The sequence below is a fragment of the Ictidomys tridecemlineatus genome, chromosome 3 (genome assembly GCF_052094955.1).
Source record: "Ictidomys tridecemlineatus isolate mIctTri1 chromosome 3, mIctTri1.hap1, whole genome shotgun sequence".
In the NCBI taxonomy this organism is placed as follows: Eukaryota; Metazoa; Chordata; class Mammalia; order Rodentia; family Sciuridae; genus Ictidomys; species Ictidomys tridecemlineatus.
In genome coordinates, this window is record NC_135479.1 from 97,638,610 (window position 1) to 97,659,695 (window position 21,086).

At 40.4% G+C, this 21,086-nt stretch overlaps 1 protein-coding gene across 1 annotated transcript in view; it reads right to left on the reverse strand.

Moving 5' to 3' along the window:
• Gmps (guanine monophosphate synthase) overlaps positions 1-18,343 on the reverse strand; it is a 44,982-nt gene extending 26,639 nt beyond the window's left edge. Inside the window, exons 1-3 of the mRNA XM_078043526.1 lie at positions 18,140-18,343; positions 9,542-9,723; positions 6,896-7,010 (exon numbers count right to left, since the gene is read on the reverse strand). Coding sequence (XP_077899652.1) covers positions 6,896-7,010; positions 9,542-9,723; positions 18,140-18,166 — 324 coding nt within the window. The 5' untranslated portion in view covers positions 18,167-18,343. The remainder of the gene's footprint in view (positions 1-6,895; positions 7,011-9,541; positions 9,724-18,139) is intronic.
• Positions 18,344-21,086: the final 2,743 nt, after the last annotated feature.

Below are 21,086 nucleotides of genomic sequence, written 5' to 3' on the forward strand. Positions count from 1 at the left end.
GTGGCTCAGTAGTTGAGTGTCCTTAGTTCAATCCCTGGGTCTTAAAAAAAAAAAAAAAAAACACACAGTTACTTTGAGCTGAGAAGAAAAGCAGAAATCACAAATTTAGACAAGTATAGATTCTTCCAAGCTTTTAATTCTCTGGCACCAAAGGAGCCGTCTTAAAGCTACAGGAACTGTACTGCAGATGGGGTCAGCAAGAAAATCCAGCCTTTCAATCAGCCATCTGTTCAAATCCCATACACCTACAGACTTCCTTAATTCAAATGGTTTCTTCATTCCACCCTTCCTTATGTTCACCTTATTTTTTTTTTTTTTGTATTGAGGATTTAATCCAGGGGTGCTTCACTACTGAGCCACATCCCCAGCCTTTTTTATTTTGAGACAGGATCTCACTAAATTGCTTAAGGCCTTGCCAAATTGTTGAGGCTTGAATTCAAGATCCTCAGCCTGCTTCAGCCTCCCAAATTGCTGGGATTACAGGGTGTGCCACCATGGTAGGCATTCTTTTTATTTTTCCCATATAACCCAAACCCTCCACCCACACTAAACACACATAAGATTGTGCAAACCTCAAATCTGCACTGCCAGACTCGCTTCAACTCAAGTCTGCCTTCTGCACAGCAGAAGCCTAAAATGGTGGCCTGACACGAGCCACAGATACCTGCCCTCCAAGGTGAGAAAGGCAAAACACAGGCTGACCAGCCCCCCACAAAGAAGCAGGCAGAAAGCTAAGGAAACATTCCTAAAACTCGGAGAGGAGTATTTTTCAAAACCCTGAGCAAATGCTGCCACCTCTATAATCTCTCCTAGGGATTCACACTAAATCTGACCACAATAAAGCTTCAGATTACATCCAGCAGTAAAGGAACACACTTTGTCTAACCTGGGATTTTTCAAACTAAAAACTCAGACATATAAAACTGACAGCAGACTGGTTAACATGCAATTTAGGAAACACTGGTGGTGCCTTTGGGGTTTCTATTTTGTCTCTAGGGAGCAGACACAGAGTCTCTCTGCTTCCTGGGTGCTACTTCTGGAGCTGCTTTCCTCTACCACACCCTTCTGCCATCATGTGCTGTCCCACCTAAGACCCAAAGCAATGGAATTGACTGAACTCTGAAACCAAGAGTCAAACTTTTCCTCCTCTAAGTTGTTCTTGTCAGGTCTTTTGGTCAAAGAGACAAAAAGCTGACTTATCTAATTTTTGCTTTCACTTCTCATTTTCCCCATTCTTTAATCTAGTCATTGAAACTAGTAAAATTGTCTGCAGGTCTCTTCACATTCCAGGGGCCTATTAAAGTTTATGGCCCACAGCTGTCCTTTAACTTTGCTGAATGAGAATGAATACTTTCTTCTTTAGCATCAATAAACCTCATTGTACTTCTGCCTCCCATAATTTGCAACTATAATTATAAGACAATTGAAAAACCAAAATAACTAAGACTGTTGGAACTCTACTTAACTCAGGAGTCTCAGGAATTCCTACAAAGCCCAGGGCTTGCAATAGCACTTAAAACTGTTCTACTTGGCAGAAAGCTTTTGTGCTTCTTTCTGGTTCTGTTACTCAGAACTGAAGGGAAGAGGGCAAGCAACCAGGAAAGTGTGTATTTGGAGGAGCAGGGAAACTATGTACACTAAAAAGTACTTTGTAGTTATATTTAGGTTTTAATATTCTGATTTGAAGTATGGATTCCTGAAAACATCAAGGTTTCATCTCAAAGAAACCCTATAGTTCCCCAAGTCTACCACCTAAAATTCAGGTCAGCTCCTTTTCTCTGTCTTAAGACAAAGTTCTACAATAAGGCTCTGAATGGGGGAAAGAAAGGGAGGGGAAATTCTAACAACAAAAATAACAGGACAAAGCAGTGCGTCACAGCTGATGGCGCATGCCAAGTTCCAAGCCAGCCGGAGAAACAGAGCAAGACCATGCCTCAAAAATAAAAGTGACGGGAAGTTATACTCCTTGTATGCATAATATATCAAAATACACTCCAGTATCATGTACACCTAAAAAGAACAAATAAAAAAATGAAAAATAAATAAATTTTAAAAATTTAAAAGTAAAAATGACTGCAGATGTAGCTCACTGATAAAGCTCCTTGGGTTCAAATCCTCAGTATCAAAAAACTAAAACATAACAATGTCATAAAACCTTGTGGGAATATCAAAGGAGAGGGGAAACAAAATAAATTGCAATCTGGATTACAATTAACACAACAAGCAAAAGTTCCATATTGGGCATCTACAAAGAACTCCCACAAGACAATTAAAAAGGCAGTTCAGGGCTGGAGCTGGAGCTCAGTGGCAGAGCACTGGGTTTGATCCTCAGCACCACATAAAAATAAACAAAATAAAGGCATGCTGTCCGTGTAGATAACTACAAAAAATTTAAAAAAAAAAAAAAGGCAGTTCAGAGAAATGAGCAAAAGTCACAAATAAGCCTTTACAATAAAGAGGCAGCACGAGTGGCAAATAAATACACTAATAAAGAGAAATAAGGAAAAGAACATTCGGACTACAATATCTTCCCTAAATGTGCAATACAAAAAAAAACTAAGCTCTGGTCATGGCAAGGGTTGACAGGGATACAGACAGAAGATATTTTTATATACTACTATAAAAAATGCAAAATTAGAAGATGACCAGGAACACAACTCTGTCCTGTATGTTGAGATGTAGAAATAATTTGTGTTATATTCAAATGAATTCAGTGAAAATGAAATTACAATTAAATGTATTAAAATGAATAAACCTCAAAACTGAAGCTGAAAATACAGGCAGTATGATTTCATGTATATAAAGGTCAATGAACAAAACTAAACATATTATTTAGAGATATAAACATGAATATGGCTATACAGGAAGAGAATGGGGGCTGAGGTTGTAGTTCAGTGGTGGAACACTTGCCTCACAAGTGTTAGACACTGGGTCGAACCTTAGCACCAAATAAAAATAAACAAAATAAAAGCCAGGCATGGTGGCGCACCCCTGTAATCCCAGCAGCTGAAGAGGCTGAGGCAGCAGCAATACCAAGGTGCTAAGCAACTTGTGAGACTCTGTCTCTAAATATTTAAGTACAAAATAGGGCTGGGGATGTAGCTCAGTGATCAAGTGGCCCTGAGTTCAATCCCCAGTACCAAAGAGAGAAAGAGAGAGAAAAGGGGGGCGGGGAGGGAGGGGGAAGAGAGAGACAGAATGGGTAAATTTCTGCCCAAAAGCCTAATTCCATTATCATACTATGGAAGTTCAGATAATCATAAAAGACAACATTTTTTTTTTGAGAAAGAGAAAGAGAGAAAGAGAAAGAGAGAGAGAGAGAGAGAGAGAGAGAGAGAGAGAGAGAGAAATTTTTTTTTAATATTTATTTTTTAGTTCTCGGTGGACACAACATCTTTTGTTGGTATGTAGTGCTGAGGATTGAACCCGGGCCGCACCCATGCCAGGCGAGCACATTACCACTTGAGCCACATCCCCAGCCCAAGACAACATTTTTTTACACATTTAACATCAGCAGGCCTGGCTTCTCTCACCATGACAGAAAAATCTGGTCTTGTAATTATACAGAAAATTGATGTAAGGGGGAAGTACTAAGCCACTGTCGCTTACATTAAGGGATCCAATGATCTACACAGATTTCATAACAAGCAGATTTTTTTTTAAAAGCCTCATGAATGCCCCCCTTATATAATGTTATAACCCTCCCAACATTCCAGCAGCCATCCCACTTTAATTATCAAGTTGTACTACATAGTTAAAGTGGACCACTCGGGACCCGAGATCAATACATCACAAGCTGGGTGGGACAAAGGCATACAGAAAGAAAACAGCCAATTTCCAATATTCAACTTAATCAGGATGCAAACTCTTCTAAGACTACAGATGGACTTTTCAGAGAACATTAAATTAGAAAAAAAAAAAATAGCGGGTACACAGTGGCACATAGGAATGAGACACAAGGATGGCAAGCTCAAGGCAACCTAGGGAGACCCTGTTGCAATCTTTTTTTAAAAAAGGGCTGGGCACCCCTAGATTGATTTTTCCCATATTACCAAAAACAAGGCAGAGGATACTAAATATTTACTATAAAATATTTATTGGCTAGAAGATGATTCAGCAATTTAGCGAGGCCCTAAGCAACTCAGTAAGACCCTGTCTTTAAATAAAATATAAAAAAAGGCTTAGTGGTTAAACACTCCTGGGATCAATCCCTGGTACCAAAAATAAAAATATGGACTGGGGTTGTGGCTCAGCAGTAGAGCCTAGCATGTGTGAGGCCCTGGGTTCGATCCTCAGCTCACTGCCTAATAAATAAATAAATAAAATGTATTGTGTTCAACTAAAACTAAAAAATAAATCTTGCTTCTGACTTTTTGAAAAAGGCAAAACATGTAACTGTAACATGTCAATTAATAATAAATTACTTAGAGACTAGTTTCCTAGCTAACTCAATTTTCAGATGATCTAATGAAGTAAGATACATTGTTAAGTTTTCTTAGGTAGATAACCGTTTTTCTTATAATCACCAGTAATAACTTTTTGTAAAATTATCAATTTATATTCCTATCCTCTTTGTAAATAAATCTTGATCAATATCATCTCTGTTAAGTGAGAATTTCACATGTTACTGACTCATTATTATTTTTCTATCATCCTAACCAATGACACTGAACTTACCTGGTAAACATATACTGTATAAACTTAAAGCACGCTATATAAAGGCCCAAATCTAGAACACTTTACATCACACCAAATGTTGGCAAAAATGTGGCACAGAACTCTCATTTTAAAAAATGAAATGCCTGTTACAAGGACTGGTATGTGAAAAATGTTGCAAAACTTCAAAGATCATGACTTATGAATCAGAGAATTTGTAGGGAAAACAAGCTCTACAAATGAGAACATCATGCCAACACATTTAAGGATGGTTCAACCCTATTCCACATGAGAGGAATCATAGCAGACAGAAATTATACCAATGTAAAAAAAAGTCTCAAAAAGTGACAAAGTCTCCAACAGCTTTTTACACCTTACCCAACACCTGAGAATTCATACTGGTGAAAGATGATACAAGCGGAAAAAAATGTCACAAAGCTTTACGCCAATGCTGAAACATTACTAAACACCAGAGAATTCATATCCAAATTCCACGATATTGTTTCCTTTACTGAGAAGAAGCTTTTTAGTTTGAATCCATCCCACTTAATAATTCTTGATTTTATTTCTTAAGGAGTCTGATAAAGGAAGTCAGGCCCAAAACAACATGATGAAGATTTGGGCCTACTTTTTTCTTCTATTAGGAGCAGGGTCTCTAGTCTAATGCCTAGTCCTTGGTATACTCCGAGTTGAGTTTTGTGCATGGTGAGAGATAAGGGTTTAATTTAGTTTTGTTGCATAAGGATTTCCAGTTTTCCCATCACCATTTGTTGAATTTCTCCAATGTATGTTTTCAATGCCTTTGTCTAGTATAACTATTTACGTGGGTTTGTCTCTTTGTCTTCAATTTTGTACCATTGATCTATAAGTCTATTTTGGTGCCAATACCATGCTGTTTTTGTTACTACAGCTCTGTAGTATAGTTTAAGGTCTGGTATAGTGATGCTTCCTGCTTCACTTTTCTTGCTGAGGATTGCTCTGGCTATCCTGGGTCTCTTATTTTTCCAAATGAATTTCATGATTGCTTTTTCTGTTTCTATGAGGAATGTCATTGGGATTTTAATTGGAATTTCATTAAATCTGTATAACGCTCTTGGTAGCATGGCCATTTTGATAATATTAATTCTTCCTATAAGGTCTTAATTTCAAACTTTCTTCAACCTCCAAAACCTCGTACATGTAAGTAAATGTAGTAAGGCATTTGTCCAAAATATATGCCTTAGACAACAGCAAAATATTTACCAAAGACAAAACCTTGAAACTTAATTTAAAAAGTCCTTGTCAAGACCTCACATCTTGATGTATATGAGAATTATTAAGAGAAAGAAGGCATTTAAATATAGAAATTGGTTAACTGCCTTTAACTTTTGCTTAAAATTCATTAGATATCACTAGACAATGTGTCTGAAATGCTCACAAATTTCATTTTATACTGCAGACAGTTCATCTCTGAATGAATATTAAAAAAACAAAGACTATTAAGTATCTTCACTTTTGAAAATTGGAGGAAACCTAATTCTTACAGTCCATTATTTCAGAGGAAGACTTGTCCTGATTATTTTTAACCTGTGTTTTTGAAGATTTTATAGATTTTTAATTTTAATTTTTGTACGGAGGATTGAACTCAGGAGTGCTTAAACACTGACATCCCCAGTCCTTTTTTAAAAGAAGTTTGAGATATGTCCTACCTAATTTGCTTAGGGCCTCAGTGAATTTCTGACACTGCCTTTGAAACCACAACTATCATGAGTCAGCCTCCCAAGTCACTGCAATAATAGGCACCTGCCATCATCATACACAGCTAACTGTAAGATTTCACCATATTCACATCATTATGCTATTTTTTTTAAGAGAGAGTGGGGGGGGGACAGAGAGAGAGAGAGAGAGAGAATTTTAACATTTATTTATTTTTTCTTAGTTCTCGGCGGACATAACATCTTCGTTTGTATGTGGTGCTGAGGATCGAACCCGGGCCACACGCACACTAGGCGAGCGCACTACCGCTTGAGCCACATCCCCAGCCCCTTATTATGCTATTTGTTACTAAAGAAAAGTGAATGTCAATATATTTACACACAAAAAAGGTAGTTACTTTTCTGTAGATTCCCTATAAGGTCCATTCTATCACACTAGTAGAGCAATTCATACACAGCAGTAATATGCAACCCAACTAAATAGAAATATAAATCATGAAAAGAATAAAACATAAGTGGACATCATAGCAAATTTATAGATGTACCTGCATGCCATAGCAAATCCCAAGAACAGGCTTGCCAATGGTGAATATTGCTGGGTCAAACCAGGGAGCATCTTCTGCATACACAGAATTAGGTCCTCCAGAGATGATAATGGCACTGCAGATTTAAGGAAGAGTCAGTGGATACTCCAGTAGAAACAATTTCTTTATATTCTCAGCAATTTCCCCTGAGATCCAGGAGAGGGCGCTAATATCAATTTTGCCCCATTTTCTGGGCTCTCAGAATTTAGGCCAGTATAATAATTGGGCTAAATACAACTTGCAGAGCATCCTCTGGGTTTTACTTAGCAGAGGAACTTTGTGAATAAAGAAGAGATACAAACTCAGGTCTATGTTCCTCACTTGGACACTGATCTTATTTTTATTTTTATTTGGCCCTCAACGTTCACTCAAAAAAATTAAATCATTTTAATAATGAGTATCACTTAAATATTCATATTTCTGACAACACCAGGCCCCACTCCTCCAAGCGACAAGAGTGTAGTCACAGCAGCTTTGTTCCTTCAGACTGCACTGTAAAGGTTTGCCATACATGGTGACTCACAACCAAGGCATACACGCTCAGTGTATGAAACTGAAAGTACCAACAGGTTTGCAGATAAATCCAATTCATCTAATTCAGTTTCAATTAAATTAATTCATCCAATTCATCTAAAAAAGACAAACTGCAAGATCTAACCAAAAGTCTACATAAACCTGGGTTAAAATTTACCCTTTACCTAGGGGCTGCCAGCCATGTAAAGACATGAAATATACTGCTAAGCTTCTAATAATTCAAAATAACATAAAAAAGCAACTCAGTGGGCTGGGGTTGTGGCTCAGTGGCACAGCGCTTGCCTCACATGAGGCACTAGGTTCAATCCTCAGCACCACATAAAAATAAACAAACAAAATAAAGATATTGTGTCCAAGTATAACTAATTTTTTTAAATCAACTCAACAAGCTAGGGCATGCAAATATATATTAAAAAACAATAATCTTTGGGAGCTCAAAAATCACTCTCTTAACTCCGTAGGTAACATGAGATATAGTATTCAATGTTTCCTGTAAAAGAGAGGTGCAAGACAACCTACTCAGATAATAAATGTGAAGGGGTGTAGGATTAGCCCTACATGTAGATCTGTAACCTAGATCCTTAAAAATATAGAAGCTTAAATTCTATAAAACATTTTTATCATTCAATAATATTAGTAAGTTACTTTTTAGTTTTGTAAAGGGTAACCTCCACTCTGGGACCATCCATGATCCTTCATTAACTTACTGAACAACTCAAGGAGATAAGATTCTTAGTACAATTAAAAATATGATGGCCTAAAGCCAGGATAAAACTTAAGCAGTACTTAAACCAATTATGAAACGTCTTATCTCAATAAATCTTGAGAAGAGCTTTCAGAGTTCTCAATTCCTACTCTATTTTGAAACTAACTTGCAATTATAAGGCACAACAAGCCACAAGTCATTATAAATACCAATGCTATATATCAGGCAGATCAAGATCTTTAAAACAATTAGAATGTCTCTCATGCCACAAAACTAACATTTATTGTATAAAGGGGTAGTCAGAGAGCAATGCCAGCAGGAGGATGACAGTGACCTGAAAGGCAAGGTGCTGTAGCTCCTCTCCGGTTGCAGAGAGCATCGCTGGGTAGCTGCACCTAGCAACTGTTAGGAAGCATGCTTAAGAATTTGGTGATCAAGCATTTGGGTCTTCATATTTTAAAACCTTTGTAGTCTGAGTTAATTTAACCGGGTATTTTTCTGTGTTTCAAATGAGGTGAACATTGATGCCTGGGTTTGACAGAATGTTTCTGATTTCTCAATTCTTACTGGTAAATCAAAGACAACAAAGTTAGATGAATTCAAGGATTCCTTCTTGCCCTACAATACATTTCAGAGAGAGTCATCTTTAATCTGTATCCTAAAACTAGAATAGAGTTAAATTTAAGCCTGCCTTTTTGATTTCCAATTCATTTTACTTCAGAAACCAAAAATCTCACAGGATAGCATATACATATCGGTGAGGTCTTCAAAAATTCTTTGAACCATTTTTCACTTGAAAAAATTAATTTTTTACCGCTCAAGCGGTAGTGCGCTCGCCTGGCATGCATGCAGCCCAGGTTCGATCCTCAGCACCACATACAAACAAAGATGTTGTGTCTGCCGAGAACTAAAAAATAAATATTAAAATTCTCTCTCTCTCTCTCTCTCTTAAAAAAAAAAAAAACCACATTTGGGGAGAAGCACAGCACCTCCAATATTAGATTTATGGACAGTTACAGGCAAGAACTGCAGCCGCCTGCTTCTGGAAGACTCTTGACCAAGAAAGGTGAGCATGCCATAAGAAAAGGCACAGCACTCACCAGAGTGAGGCACTGAAGGAAGGAACCACATATAAACCAAATGCTGCCTGACCACAAGGGTACCAAGATGTTGCAATTGGCCCTTATATTAGACAAAGATCTACAATTTTTTCTTTGCTTTTACCCCAAATCAAAGTCATGGGAAATTTCTTGTAAAATCAATCTGCATGGTTTTCATTAAAAAATTCAGTGTCCAAGCAAACTAATAACAAAATATTCCATCCTACAAAGTCAAACCCCTCTTAAAAACATCAATGAAAAGTCTACCGGAATCCTTGTTCCTTTATGGCAAAGGCCGGTGTTTCCAAGGGGAATATTTCAGACTGCACGAAGAGTTCCCGCACTCTCCGGTCTATAACTTTCCCATACTGAGCACCGGCGTCCAAGATGACAACAGCTCCTTCGTAGTGGTGGCAGCCATCCTTGAGGTCTCCTCCAGCATTCTCCAGCTGCAAACATTGACACAAACATCTGAATTATGAAAATCACAGCTACTTAAAAAAGGAGGGGGGGTGGGATGGTCACTATCAGCTCCAAAACACACAGAACTGTTTTCTTAGGACAATGAATTGCCAATTTAATTTTTCTTTTCTCTTTTTATTTTCCTTTTTTTTTTTTTTGAGGACAAGATACTTTATTTATTTTATGCAGTGCTGAGGATCAAACCCAGCCACTCACACATGCTAGACCAGCGCTCTGCTACAACCCCAGCCCATCTTTTAAAGGGAAGATTTGAATACATATCCATGTTATTGGCATCCAAACCAGATATGAAGACCAATGGAACAGAAGACACAGAGACAAACCCATGTAGTTATAGTCATCTGATACTCAATATAAGTGTCAGATGCCAAAAACATGTTGGAGAATAGACAGCCTTTTTAACAAATGATGCTAGAAAAACTGAATATCCATATTTAGAAGAATGAAAATAAATCCATATCTCTCACCCTACAGAAAATTCAACTCAAAGTGTTATCAAAGACCTAGGAATTAGACCAGAAACTGCAACTTTCTGAATAAAACATAGGGTCAACACTCCAATACATTGGCACAAGCACTGATTTCCTTAGCAAGACATTTAAAGCTCAAGAAATAAAATCAATAATCAATAAGTGGGACAACATCAAATTTAAAATGTTCTGCACAGCAAAGGAAAGAGCATGAAGAGAAAATCTAAAGAGAAAAATCTTTGCCAGCTACTCCTCTGAGAGGGAATTAATATCCACCATATATACAGAACCCAAACTTTTAACACCAGAAATAAATAAATAGCCTAATCAATAAATGGTCAAAATAACTAAACAGATATTTCTCAAAAGAAGAAATACAATGGCCAACAAATATATGCAAAAAATGTTCAACAACTCTAACAACCAGGGAAATACAAATATAAATTGCATGGAAATTTCATCTCACTCCAGTTAGAAAGGCAATTATCAGAATACAAATAATAATAAGTGGTGGCAAGGATATGGGGGGAAAAGGTACACTCATACAGTGCTGGTGAACTACAAATTAATACCACAACTCTGGAAAGCAATACGAAAATGCTACAAAGGACTAAGAATGGAGCCAGGCACAATGGCGCACTCCTAAAATCCCAGAGGCTCGGGAGGCTGAGGCAGGAAGATCACAAGTTCAAAGCCAGCCTCAGCACCACTGTGTTCAATCCCTGGTTCAAAAACAAAAGCTAGGAGCAGTGGCTCCAGAGGCTGAGGCAGGAGGATGGCGAGTTCAAAGCCAGTTTCAGCAATGGTGAGGCGCTAAGCAATTCAGTGAGACCTAAATAAAATACAAAATGGGGCAGGGGGTGTGGCTCAGTGGTTAAGTGCACCTGAGTTCAAATCCCTGATACCAAGAAAAAGAAAATAAAAGACTTAAGAATGGAATCATTGGGCTGGGGATGTGGCTCAAGCGGTAGCGCGCTCGCCTGGTATGCGTGCGACCCGGGTTCTATCCTCAGCACCACATACCAACAAAGATGTTGTGTCCGCCGAGAACTGAAAAATAAATATTAAAAATTCTCTCTCTCTCACTCTCTCTTAAAACTGAGCTTTTAAAAAAAAAAAAAAAAAAAAGAATGGAATCATGGTAGTGTGACCCAACTATCCTATTTATCCTATTATCCTATCCAAAAGAACTAAAATTACCATACTATGGTGATACAGGAACATCAATTTTTGTTTGTTTCAGTACCAGGGACACTTAACCACTAAGCCATATACCCAGTCCTTTCTATGTTTTATTTTAAGACAGTGTCTCACTAAATTGCTGAAGTTGGCCTCAACTTGTAATCTTCCTAACTCATCCTACCTAGTCTCTGGGATTACAGTTGTGCACCACCACACCTGCATAGAACATCAATTTTTATAGCAGCACAATTCACAATAGCTGAATTATGGCTTCAACCCAGATGCCCATCAATAGATGAAAGAATTTAGAAACTGTGGTATAAATACACAATAAAGTTTTAGTCCATCATAAAGAATGAAATCACGGCATTTGCCAGTAAATGAATGGAAATAGAGAATACTATGCTAAGTGAAATAAGCCAGACTAGAAAAAAATCAAGGGTCATATGTTTTCTGGTCACAAGGGGAAGCTAGAGCAAAATAAGGGTGGGGAGGGTTGGCATGTAGCTCAGTGGTAAAGTGCCCCTGGAAGGAAGGAGAAAGGAAGGAAGGAAGGAGAGAAAAGTAACTATTAACTTAAATCACAGAACAAAAAAAAGTTCCAATATTATTAATAAGATCAAAACAATGATGTATCTGCCAGTATTTCTGTTCATTTAAAATTTCCTAAATTAAGGGCTGCTCATCTAAAATTTGTTCAAAACAGGATGTCAGAAACCTTAAGTCCTAGATGGGCATGGTGACCAGAGACTCAGGAGGCTGAGGCAGGAGGATCAGGAGTTCAAAGCCAGTCTCAGCAAAAGCAAGGCACTAAGCAACTCAATGACATTCTGTCTCTAAACAACATACAAAACAGAGCTGGGTATATAGCTCAGTGGTTGAGTGTCCCCCCCCCACCCCCCAGTTCAATCCCCAGTGGCAAAAAGAAAAAAAAAAAGAAAGAAAGAAACCTTAAGTCCTAGATTCAGTTCATAATGAGACTAAAAAGAACTCCTGAGATTAGTTCTCCACATTTCAGATGAGGTGAAGACGATTTAAATTACATGGCACACTGTGAGGTTTTATTTATTTTTTTTAAAGTTGTAGTTGGACACAGTACTTTTATTTATTTATTTTTATGTGGTGCTGAGGATCGAACCCAGGGCCTCATGCTTGCCAGGCAAGTGCTCTACCAGGGAGCTACAACTCTAGCCCCAAAATGTTTAATATCTTTAGCAATAAGGGAAATGTAAATCAAACCTACACTGAGATTTCATCTCACTTCAGTCTGAATGGCAAAAATCCAGAATACAAATAATAACTGCAGGTAAAGATGAGAGGGGAAAGGCACACTTAGTCACTGCTGGTGGACCCTGAATTAGTACAACCACTATGGAAATCAGTACGCGGTTCCTCAAAAGACTAGAAATGAAACCACCAGATGACCCAGCCCTGCCACTCCTCAGTACATATTACAAAAAATGTTAAGTAAGCAGAGTGCAGTGGCACACACCTCCAATTCTATACTCAGGAGGCTGAGACAGGAAGATTCCAAATTTGAGGCCAGCCTAGGCAATTTAGAAAGACTGTCTCTCAAAATAAAATGAAAAGAGCTGAGGATGTAACTGGGTAAGTGCCTCTGGGTACAATCCCCCATATCAAAAAAAGGAAAAAAAAATCCATTTATTAAAAAAAAAAAAGAATTTTAAAATCAGCATACTATGTTTAATGCAGCATGATCCACAATAGCCAAGTCATGGAACCAGCCTAGATGACTGTCCACAGATGAATGAACAAAGGAAATGAAGTATATGCACACAATGAAGTTTTATTCAGTCAAAAAATAATGAAATGTAGCATTTGCAGGCAAGTGGACAGAACTTGAGAACACTGTTAAGCAAAATAGGCCAAACTCAGAAAGTTAAGAATTGTATGTTTTCTCTCAAATGTAGAAGCTAGAGAAAAAAAATGTATGAAAGGCGGGGAGAATCTCATGAAAACAGAAGGGAGGCCCATAGAGGAAGAGGACTGGGGAGGTGTGAGGAAAGGGCAAGGGGAGGCAGCTCGGCATAAAACCAATCAAATATGTGTGTATGAATATGTCACAACTATCCCACTATCATGTTTAATTATAACACCAATAAAACTGATTTTAAAAAACAAGTAATTTATGACCTCAATTTTCAAGAATTTTATAATAGCCTTGTTATTAGCACAATTATTAATTCAAAAAATAATCCTAACATATATACATTAGGTTTGAACTTTAGCCAAATTGTAAATACACTTCACTAGAAACCAGAGCCAGACTCAGAACGCAAGTGGTCCACAGTGAAGTGACTACGCAGACCAAATCACCCAGGACTGTCCAGTGTATCTCACAACTTAACATTTGTCTGAGATCTTCCATTTTTAACAACATATTATCATGTAAAATTGCATTAAGGCAGGATGAGAGGAGCTTGCTGGACTTTCACTATACATTTCCACCTCCTGCCACTGCCTCAGCCCTCTTTAACTTCTGGTTCAGTCTGAGAGCCAGACAGACAACACAGCTCTTTCTGTATACAATACAGCACACTTGGACACTGGCATTACACTAGGGGTAGCTAGCTACCTGGTCTCAGGTGAGAATGGACACATATGAGAATTTGCACTGCCCACGAGACAGTGGGTCCCCCTGCCAGTTGTGGCAGAGCCATTCCACAGCATGCAGATGCACAAACCCTCTAGGCCATCATATTCTGGGTGGAGTGGAAAAGGTCAGATTTTGAGAAAATACAGATATAAAGATGCTGAAGGCTCCTGTGCATTGTACAGAAGAGAGTAAACGAAGCACTCTTGCAACAGGTGTTTTGTCATTTACTGAATTGCCTAAAGCCACAATTATTTATTTTGTTTGATAATATTTTATTTTGCAGCGATATTTATCAATTATTTCCACACTTCTTTTTATGCTTGTATCTCCATTTAGGCACTGAGAGTATATAGTCATGCTGCTACAACCACTTTCTTCCTAGCACATTATTTTACTGAGTAATCTTGAGTATAAAGACTTAACAACAAAAAAGTATCACCTGGATCCTCAAAACATAAACCTGAAGCCATGGCAAGGGTCCAACAAGAAAAACAACTGTTAAGGTATTACTATAGCAAAGCTATATTTATTAAATCACTGTGATTTTGAATACAAAAAAAGTCTTTATTCCACAATAAGCACAAAAAAATAAAATTCTACCTAACCTGTCATTAAATATATGCAAAATTTAAAACTCTACGAAAAAATTCCTTTCTTGATTCAGAATTATGTATTAACCCTGAGGGCTTCACTCATTTTAAGCATCTATATAGAGTTTAGATAGAGGCAAAAAAAACAAAATTTAAGTACCATAAGAAGAGTTTATTTTGCACAACAATTAATCATTTCTTACTTCAAATAGTATCCTCCAGATTATACTTCAGTTTATCCTCAAAATAAGTATAGGACAAGTCTATATTTAAAAAATATGCCAGGAGCTGTGGCAGATGCCTTTAATCACAGGTTGAGGAAGGAGGATGGCAAGTTCAAAACCAACTTCAGCAAAAGCGAGGCACTAAGCAACTCAGGAAGACCCTGTCTCTAAATAACATACAAAAGAGGGCTGGGGATGTGGCTCAGGGGCCCTCGATCCCCAGTACCCCACCAAAAAAATAAAAAGAGCTAGGGATGTAACACAGTGGCAAAGTGTCTAAATTCAATCCCTTATACCAAAAATAAATAAATAAAAATAAAATAAAACCCCAAAATTCTATAATTTTATAAAAATAAAACCTAAAATTCTTGGGTTGGGGATGTAGCTTATTGGAAAGGAATATGACTACCACATACAAAGCCCTTCTTGTTCAATCCCAGCACTACATACACACAAATTTTCTTAAAAAGACAATTATTTTTCCTAAATGACAAGTTGGCCTACTCTAAAGGTAATGTCATCTGAGGTTCCTGGAAAACTTTCAAAATCTTTCAAATCTAAGAACATACTACAATAAAAACCATTCTTTTTGCAATATACTTACAGAACAAAACAAGAAGGTAAAAAAAATCCATCTTTGAACTTTGAAATTTTTTTCACATAACACATTATTATAAAAAGTGATTAACTGGGCTGTTATGGCTCAGTGGCAGAGCACTTGCCATGCACTTGTGAGGCACTGGGTTCAATTCTCAGCACCACATAAAAATAAACAAACAAAATAAAAATATTTTTTAAAAGGTGATAATTGTTTGATTCCCAATACATCCCAGATAAAAAATCCAAGTTATAGCTCCATTAAATTTAAAACCTTAGTTTTGAAAGTTTCAACTTTAAAGTTAACATTATTAGGGCTGGGGATATAGCTCAGCGGTAGTAGAGTGTTTGCCTAGCATGCATAAGGTCCTGGGTTCAATCTCCAGCAAAGAAGAAACAACAAAAATTCACACTGTTGGGGCTGGGGATGTGGCTCAAGCGGTAGCGCGCTCGCCTAGCATGCGTGCGGCCCGGGTTCGATCCTCAGCAGCACCACATACCAACAAAGATGTTGTGTCCGCCGAGAACTAAGAAAAAAATAAATAAATGTTAAAATTCTCTCTCTCTCTCTGTCCCCCTCTCTCACTCTCTCTTTAAAAAAAAAAAAAACAATTTAAAAAAAAAATTCACACTGTTAGATACCATTCAAGAGTCTATATTACCCAACCAATAGATAATACCTCTAATCCAAGCCTCATACACACAGTCATTACATCTCAGGGAAGGTACCACCCTACTCCAATCAAGAGCCTTCAGCTTACACAAGAGAACAAACAGCAGGAAACTAGACAAGTCATACAAACAAGCCCACTGATAATGCTGTCTTCTTTATATACAACCTTGCCTTAGTGAGAAAAAGTACTTCGAGAAACGCTCTCTATGCTTGTGTTGATATGAAATGAGATCTTTAACTTAATAACATTACATCAGTTCCTTAACTATAAACAAACTAGTCTGCCTTGAGGTTAACCAAGTAGCCTGGAAGAGAAAAGAAAAATAAGCTAGATTCTAATCCCAGCTATGACATACAGGTCCTTCCTTGCCAGCTCTAAAATGCTATGTACAAAACCAAAGAAAATATCCGAATTATTTTACAGCATTTAGGTCACTCCCTAGTCTGTACTGTACAAAAATGCTATTTTAAAAAACTCTGATAAATGTACCAGAAATAGAAATCAAATCCGGCCCTTTCCCAATTTTTAATTTATAAACTAGGATGTGCATATAATGTACAGAAGCATAATTAATGTCCCTTTTTTAAGCCAGAATTAAGTTCCTCAGTATTTTACTGGTATTTTACTCTCATGGGACAGTGGTTCAGTGGTAGGCTCTGGAAAAGTGACTCCTACTCAGACTTCCAGGTGGGTCTCTTAGAAAATCTTACTTCAATTATTTGCTGTGCATATTTCCCTATATTTAACATATCTTTACTTTAAATACTTAAAATCAGGCATCAGGGATTCTCCCTAGCCCTTAGTACATAAAAATTATAGATTCAATTAAATGTGTTAATTCCCCAATTGCTCCTCTTGAAAATGCTTCCAACTTGATCCACATCCAATTTTCAAAATACTTTTGTAAAATGGTTCATTACACTATAAAGATATCAAGAGCCTTGAAATAAAACTTAGTTCACCTTGGGCTCAAACCTATCAAACTGATCAAGATTCTCTTTAAAATTCCCGGTCAAGTCAAAACAAAAGGAGGGGGCCTATCTTAACGTCAGTCTTCCTCTTCTCGAACGCACTAGGTAATTTCCAAAGCAAGAAAATTAGGCCTGAGTCCTTCTAATGCTAACAGTTGATTCATCTGTGAGCCTGAAGATGGATCTTTCCGCGAGTTGTAACGATCAAAATTAGGGCAAATGGAGAGAACTGCACTCGGGTTCACATCAGCTTCTGAGGTATGAAACTAAAGGGTTGAGCGTCTCGTCCGGCTTTAGGATCGGAGGAAGCGCTCCAGCCAGCCTGCGCATCACCAGTACCTCATGACCGGTCTCGTCCGTTCAGCAAACAGGTCGTGATCAGGTACCGAGTGCCCGTCCTCCCACAGCCGCCCCACCAGGACCTGCAACCAGGACAAGAAACCGCAGCCCGCTCGGCCAGGTCACGTCCATCGAAGCCAGCCTTCCACGCACCCCAGCGACCTTGACCCACGTGCTTCCGAAAGCCTAGCCACAATCGTGCACCGCGCACACCTTGCCCCGGAAAGGCGCACCTCGCACCCGGGCCAAACGCCTCGAGGCGGGGCTGGGCCGACTCCGGGCCACTGAGCCCCACGCCGTGCGAGAGGTGGCGGCAGGCTCGCAGCGGGCAGGAGGCCGGTGCCCGAGCAGGGCGCGCGGACGGGGCGGCCCCGGCTCACCTGCCAGCGCGCTGGCCGCGGGGAGGGGCGCAGCGGCCGAGGACGGCAGGCGGCGCGTGGCGAAGGAGGCCGGCCCGAGGCGGCGACCCCGCCGGGCTCGGGCTCCGAGGGCCTCCGAGGGCCCCCGCCGGACCTGCGCCTCCGCCGGCGGGAGCTCGCCCGCCCCGACTCGCAGGCGGAACCAACAAAGCGCCGCCGCTCCCGGAGCAGGCTCGCGGCGGGTGGGACGGGGGGCTGCCCTGAGCCAGGCCCGGCGCGGGAGGTGAGAGGCCGCCGAGGCTCGGGGTCGGGCCCCGCGCCGCAGCGGGCGGGAAGCGATGAGCGCGCCCGAGGCTGACCTTGGAGTCTCCGTTGCACAGAGCCATCGGGGCCGCAGCGGCAGGCGCACGAGACGCGCTGTGAGCTGCCGGAGGAGCGGACGCCGCGGAACGAGGCCGAGCGCAAGGCCTGGAGGCGGAGAGTGTCAGGCCTGATCCGCTCGCGAGCCCAGCGCCACGGGAGAGCAGCGCCGCCGCGCGCCGCGCTAGCTTCCGCCCGAGCACGGGGAGGAGCCGGGGTATGGCTAGCGCTGGGACCCGCCCCTGAGTGGGCGGAGCCACCTCCGAGGACCGCCCCCGCGGCCACAAAGAAGCGGTCCCTACACCTCCCTGGGGAAGAGATCGCAGGGCCTCACTCCCCTCGCCTCGGCTTGGGGGAGGATCCCTCTCGCCTGCGCCTCGGCCCCTCCAGCCGCAAGGCCCGGGAGCTGCCCTGCAGCGCTCAGAGCCCGGCGCAGGCGGAGTGGCGGGCCCGGGAGAGCACGCCTCTGCAGAGCTGCACTGGGGGCCCTCGGCGGCTGCCGGATACCGGAGGGGCTCTGGCCGCGTCCTGCTTGCTTCGAAAAGTCTCGTGGTCAATCAGGGGGCATCAGTGTGGGACTGGACCATTCGATCCATCCAAAGGCCCATAGCCAGGAGCAGTGGCACACTCCTGTAGTCTTAGCGATTCGAGAGCCTGAGGCTGGAGGACCGCTGGAGGTCAGCCTCAGCAATTTAGCGAGACCCTGTTTCAAAATAAAAGCGATGCGGCTGGGGTTGTGGCTCAGTGGCACGTGTGAGACTTGATCCTCAGCACCACATATAAACAAATAAAATAAAGACATGTCCAACTACAACTTAAAAAAGATATATATTTTAAAATATATAAATGCATAAAAAGCTCTGGGTGTAGTGCGGTGATAAAGCGCCCCTGGGTTCAATCCCCAATGGATGCCGGGCTGGAGAAGTAGCCACAGCAGGAGCAGCATTTCCAAAAGAATGGAGTTGGGGAGCAGCTTTTGGATAGGCTGCTGAGCCAAGAGACTGCTCTTGCAGCTCTATTTATATAGCAAACAAACTTTTTATTTTATTAGGATCTTTGGAGAGAGCGAGCTGCAGTCCTCTGCCTACCTATCAAAACAAGTATTGCCTTGAATTTCGTTATCCAGGGACTCAAATTGGGGTCTAAACGACACTAACAGTTTTGTTTTTGGTAGAGGCGATTAAACTCAGGGGCCCTCGACCTCTAAGCCACATCCCCAGCCCTATTTTGTGTTTTATTCGGAGAGGTCTCCCTGAGTTGTTTAGCACCTTGCCTTTGCTGAGGCTGACTTTCAACTCGCCATCCTCCTGTCTCAGCCTCCCAAACCATTGGGATTACAGGTGTGCGCCACCTGACTGACACTAACACTCTCGAAATTCTTCCCCTAACAAAACCTTTCTACAAATACCCACCTCTTTCCATACAGGGGGCTCATGCGTTGCTACCCGAGGCGCACACCTGTAATCCCAGCAGCAGAGGAGGCTGACAGGAGGATTGCAAATTCAAAGCCAGCCTCAGCAATTTGGAGAGATCCTGTCTCAAAATTTAAAAATAAATAAATAAATAAATAAAATAAGAAAGGATGGGGATGTGGCTCAGTGGTTAAGCACACCTGGGTTCAATCCCTGGCACCAAAAAAAGAGAGAGATTCAGAGAGAAATGCCCATGCTTATAAAATCCACCTTAATCTAGAATTGGAGTTTCTTAGCCTGGCACTGTGAGCACACCTCCTAGAGTGAGAAAGGATAGTAGGAAGTTGGAGGCCAGGCTCGCACCTTAGCCAGGTCCTAAGCAACTTAGCTAGACCCTGTCTTAAAAAATAAAAAGGATAGAGGATTTAACTCACCCTGCATTCAATCCCCAGTGCCAAAAAAAAAAAGTTTTTAAAAATAAAAGAGAATTGGTATTTCTATCTCCCTGATACAGAGGAGAAAATTAAGTTTGAGTGAATTAATATGCTTCTCAATACAGAAGTAAAGGTTACCCAACCTGGAAAAGAATAGGTTTAAACTCAAAATATTCCACCTACCTTTTTTTGATCTGAAAAATAAATATTGGAGCCCTCCAAAGTCATGGATACTGGGTTGTCTTGGTGAGTCTGTGTGAACAATCTGGAGAATACTCTGGTAGCCAATAGGAGCGTCTCAGCTTGCCTAAATGTTCACCCCTGAGGGCATGGAATGTGAGGTGATGTGCTGACATAGAGGATTGGCTAGCTCTCATCCATATTAGATAATGTCTACTTTAAATGATTTCTAGAGGTCACTTGTGTTTATTAAGAATTTCAGCATACACAAGGATCCCTGTTGAAGTTCCTCTTGGACTTTGGACTCTGTTGATCCCTGCTGTCTTGAAACTATTTCCCTTACAGTGCTCCATAGTGGCATCTTTTCATACTATGATTACTCTTAATTGCCTTTTTTACCTTATCCATATCCTCCCTATTCATTGCAGTATTTGCATTTCTAGCCCCCTTCTCATCTTAACTCTTCACCTGTTTCCCTTTAGCACTTATTTAAAAAATAAATTACTCCTAAGAGGCTCCTGAGATCTCTTTTCTGAGCTCCAGATCTATTTAACTGTGAATACTCAGTTGGATATCCCAACATTGTTTTGGACCCCAAACACAACAAATACAGCACACTAATTTCTGTCCCCAAATTTTTGTGCCTACTCTCATTGGCACCATGATATTATTACCAAAAGCTCAGCCAATGCCAATCCAATAACAAGGACACAGTTTTGAGAAAAAGGAAAAAGAAGTTTTATTGCCAGGCACAGTGGTGCACACCTGTAATCTCAATGAGTAAGAAGGCTGAGGCAAGAGATTGACAGGTTCAAAGCCAGCCTCAGCAATTTAGTAAGGCTGTAAGCAATTTAGGGAGAACTTATCTCAAAAAAATAAAAAGGGCTGGGGATATCTCTCAGTGGTAAAGTACCTGGTAC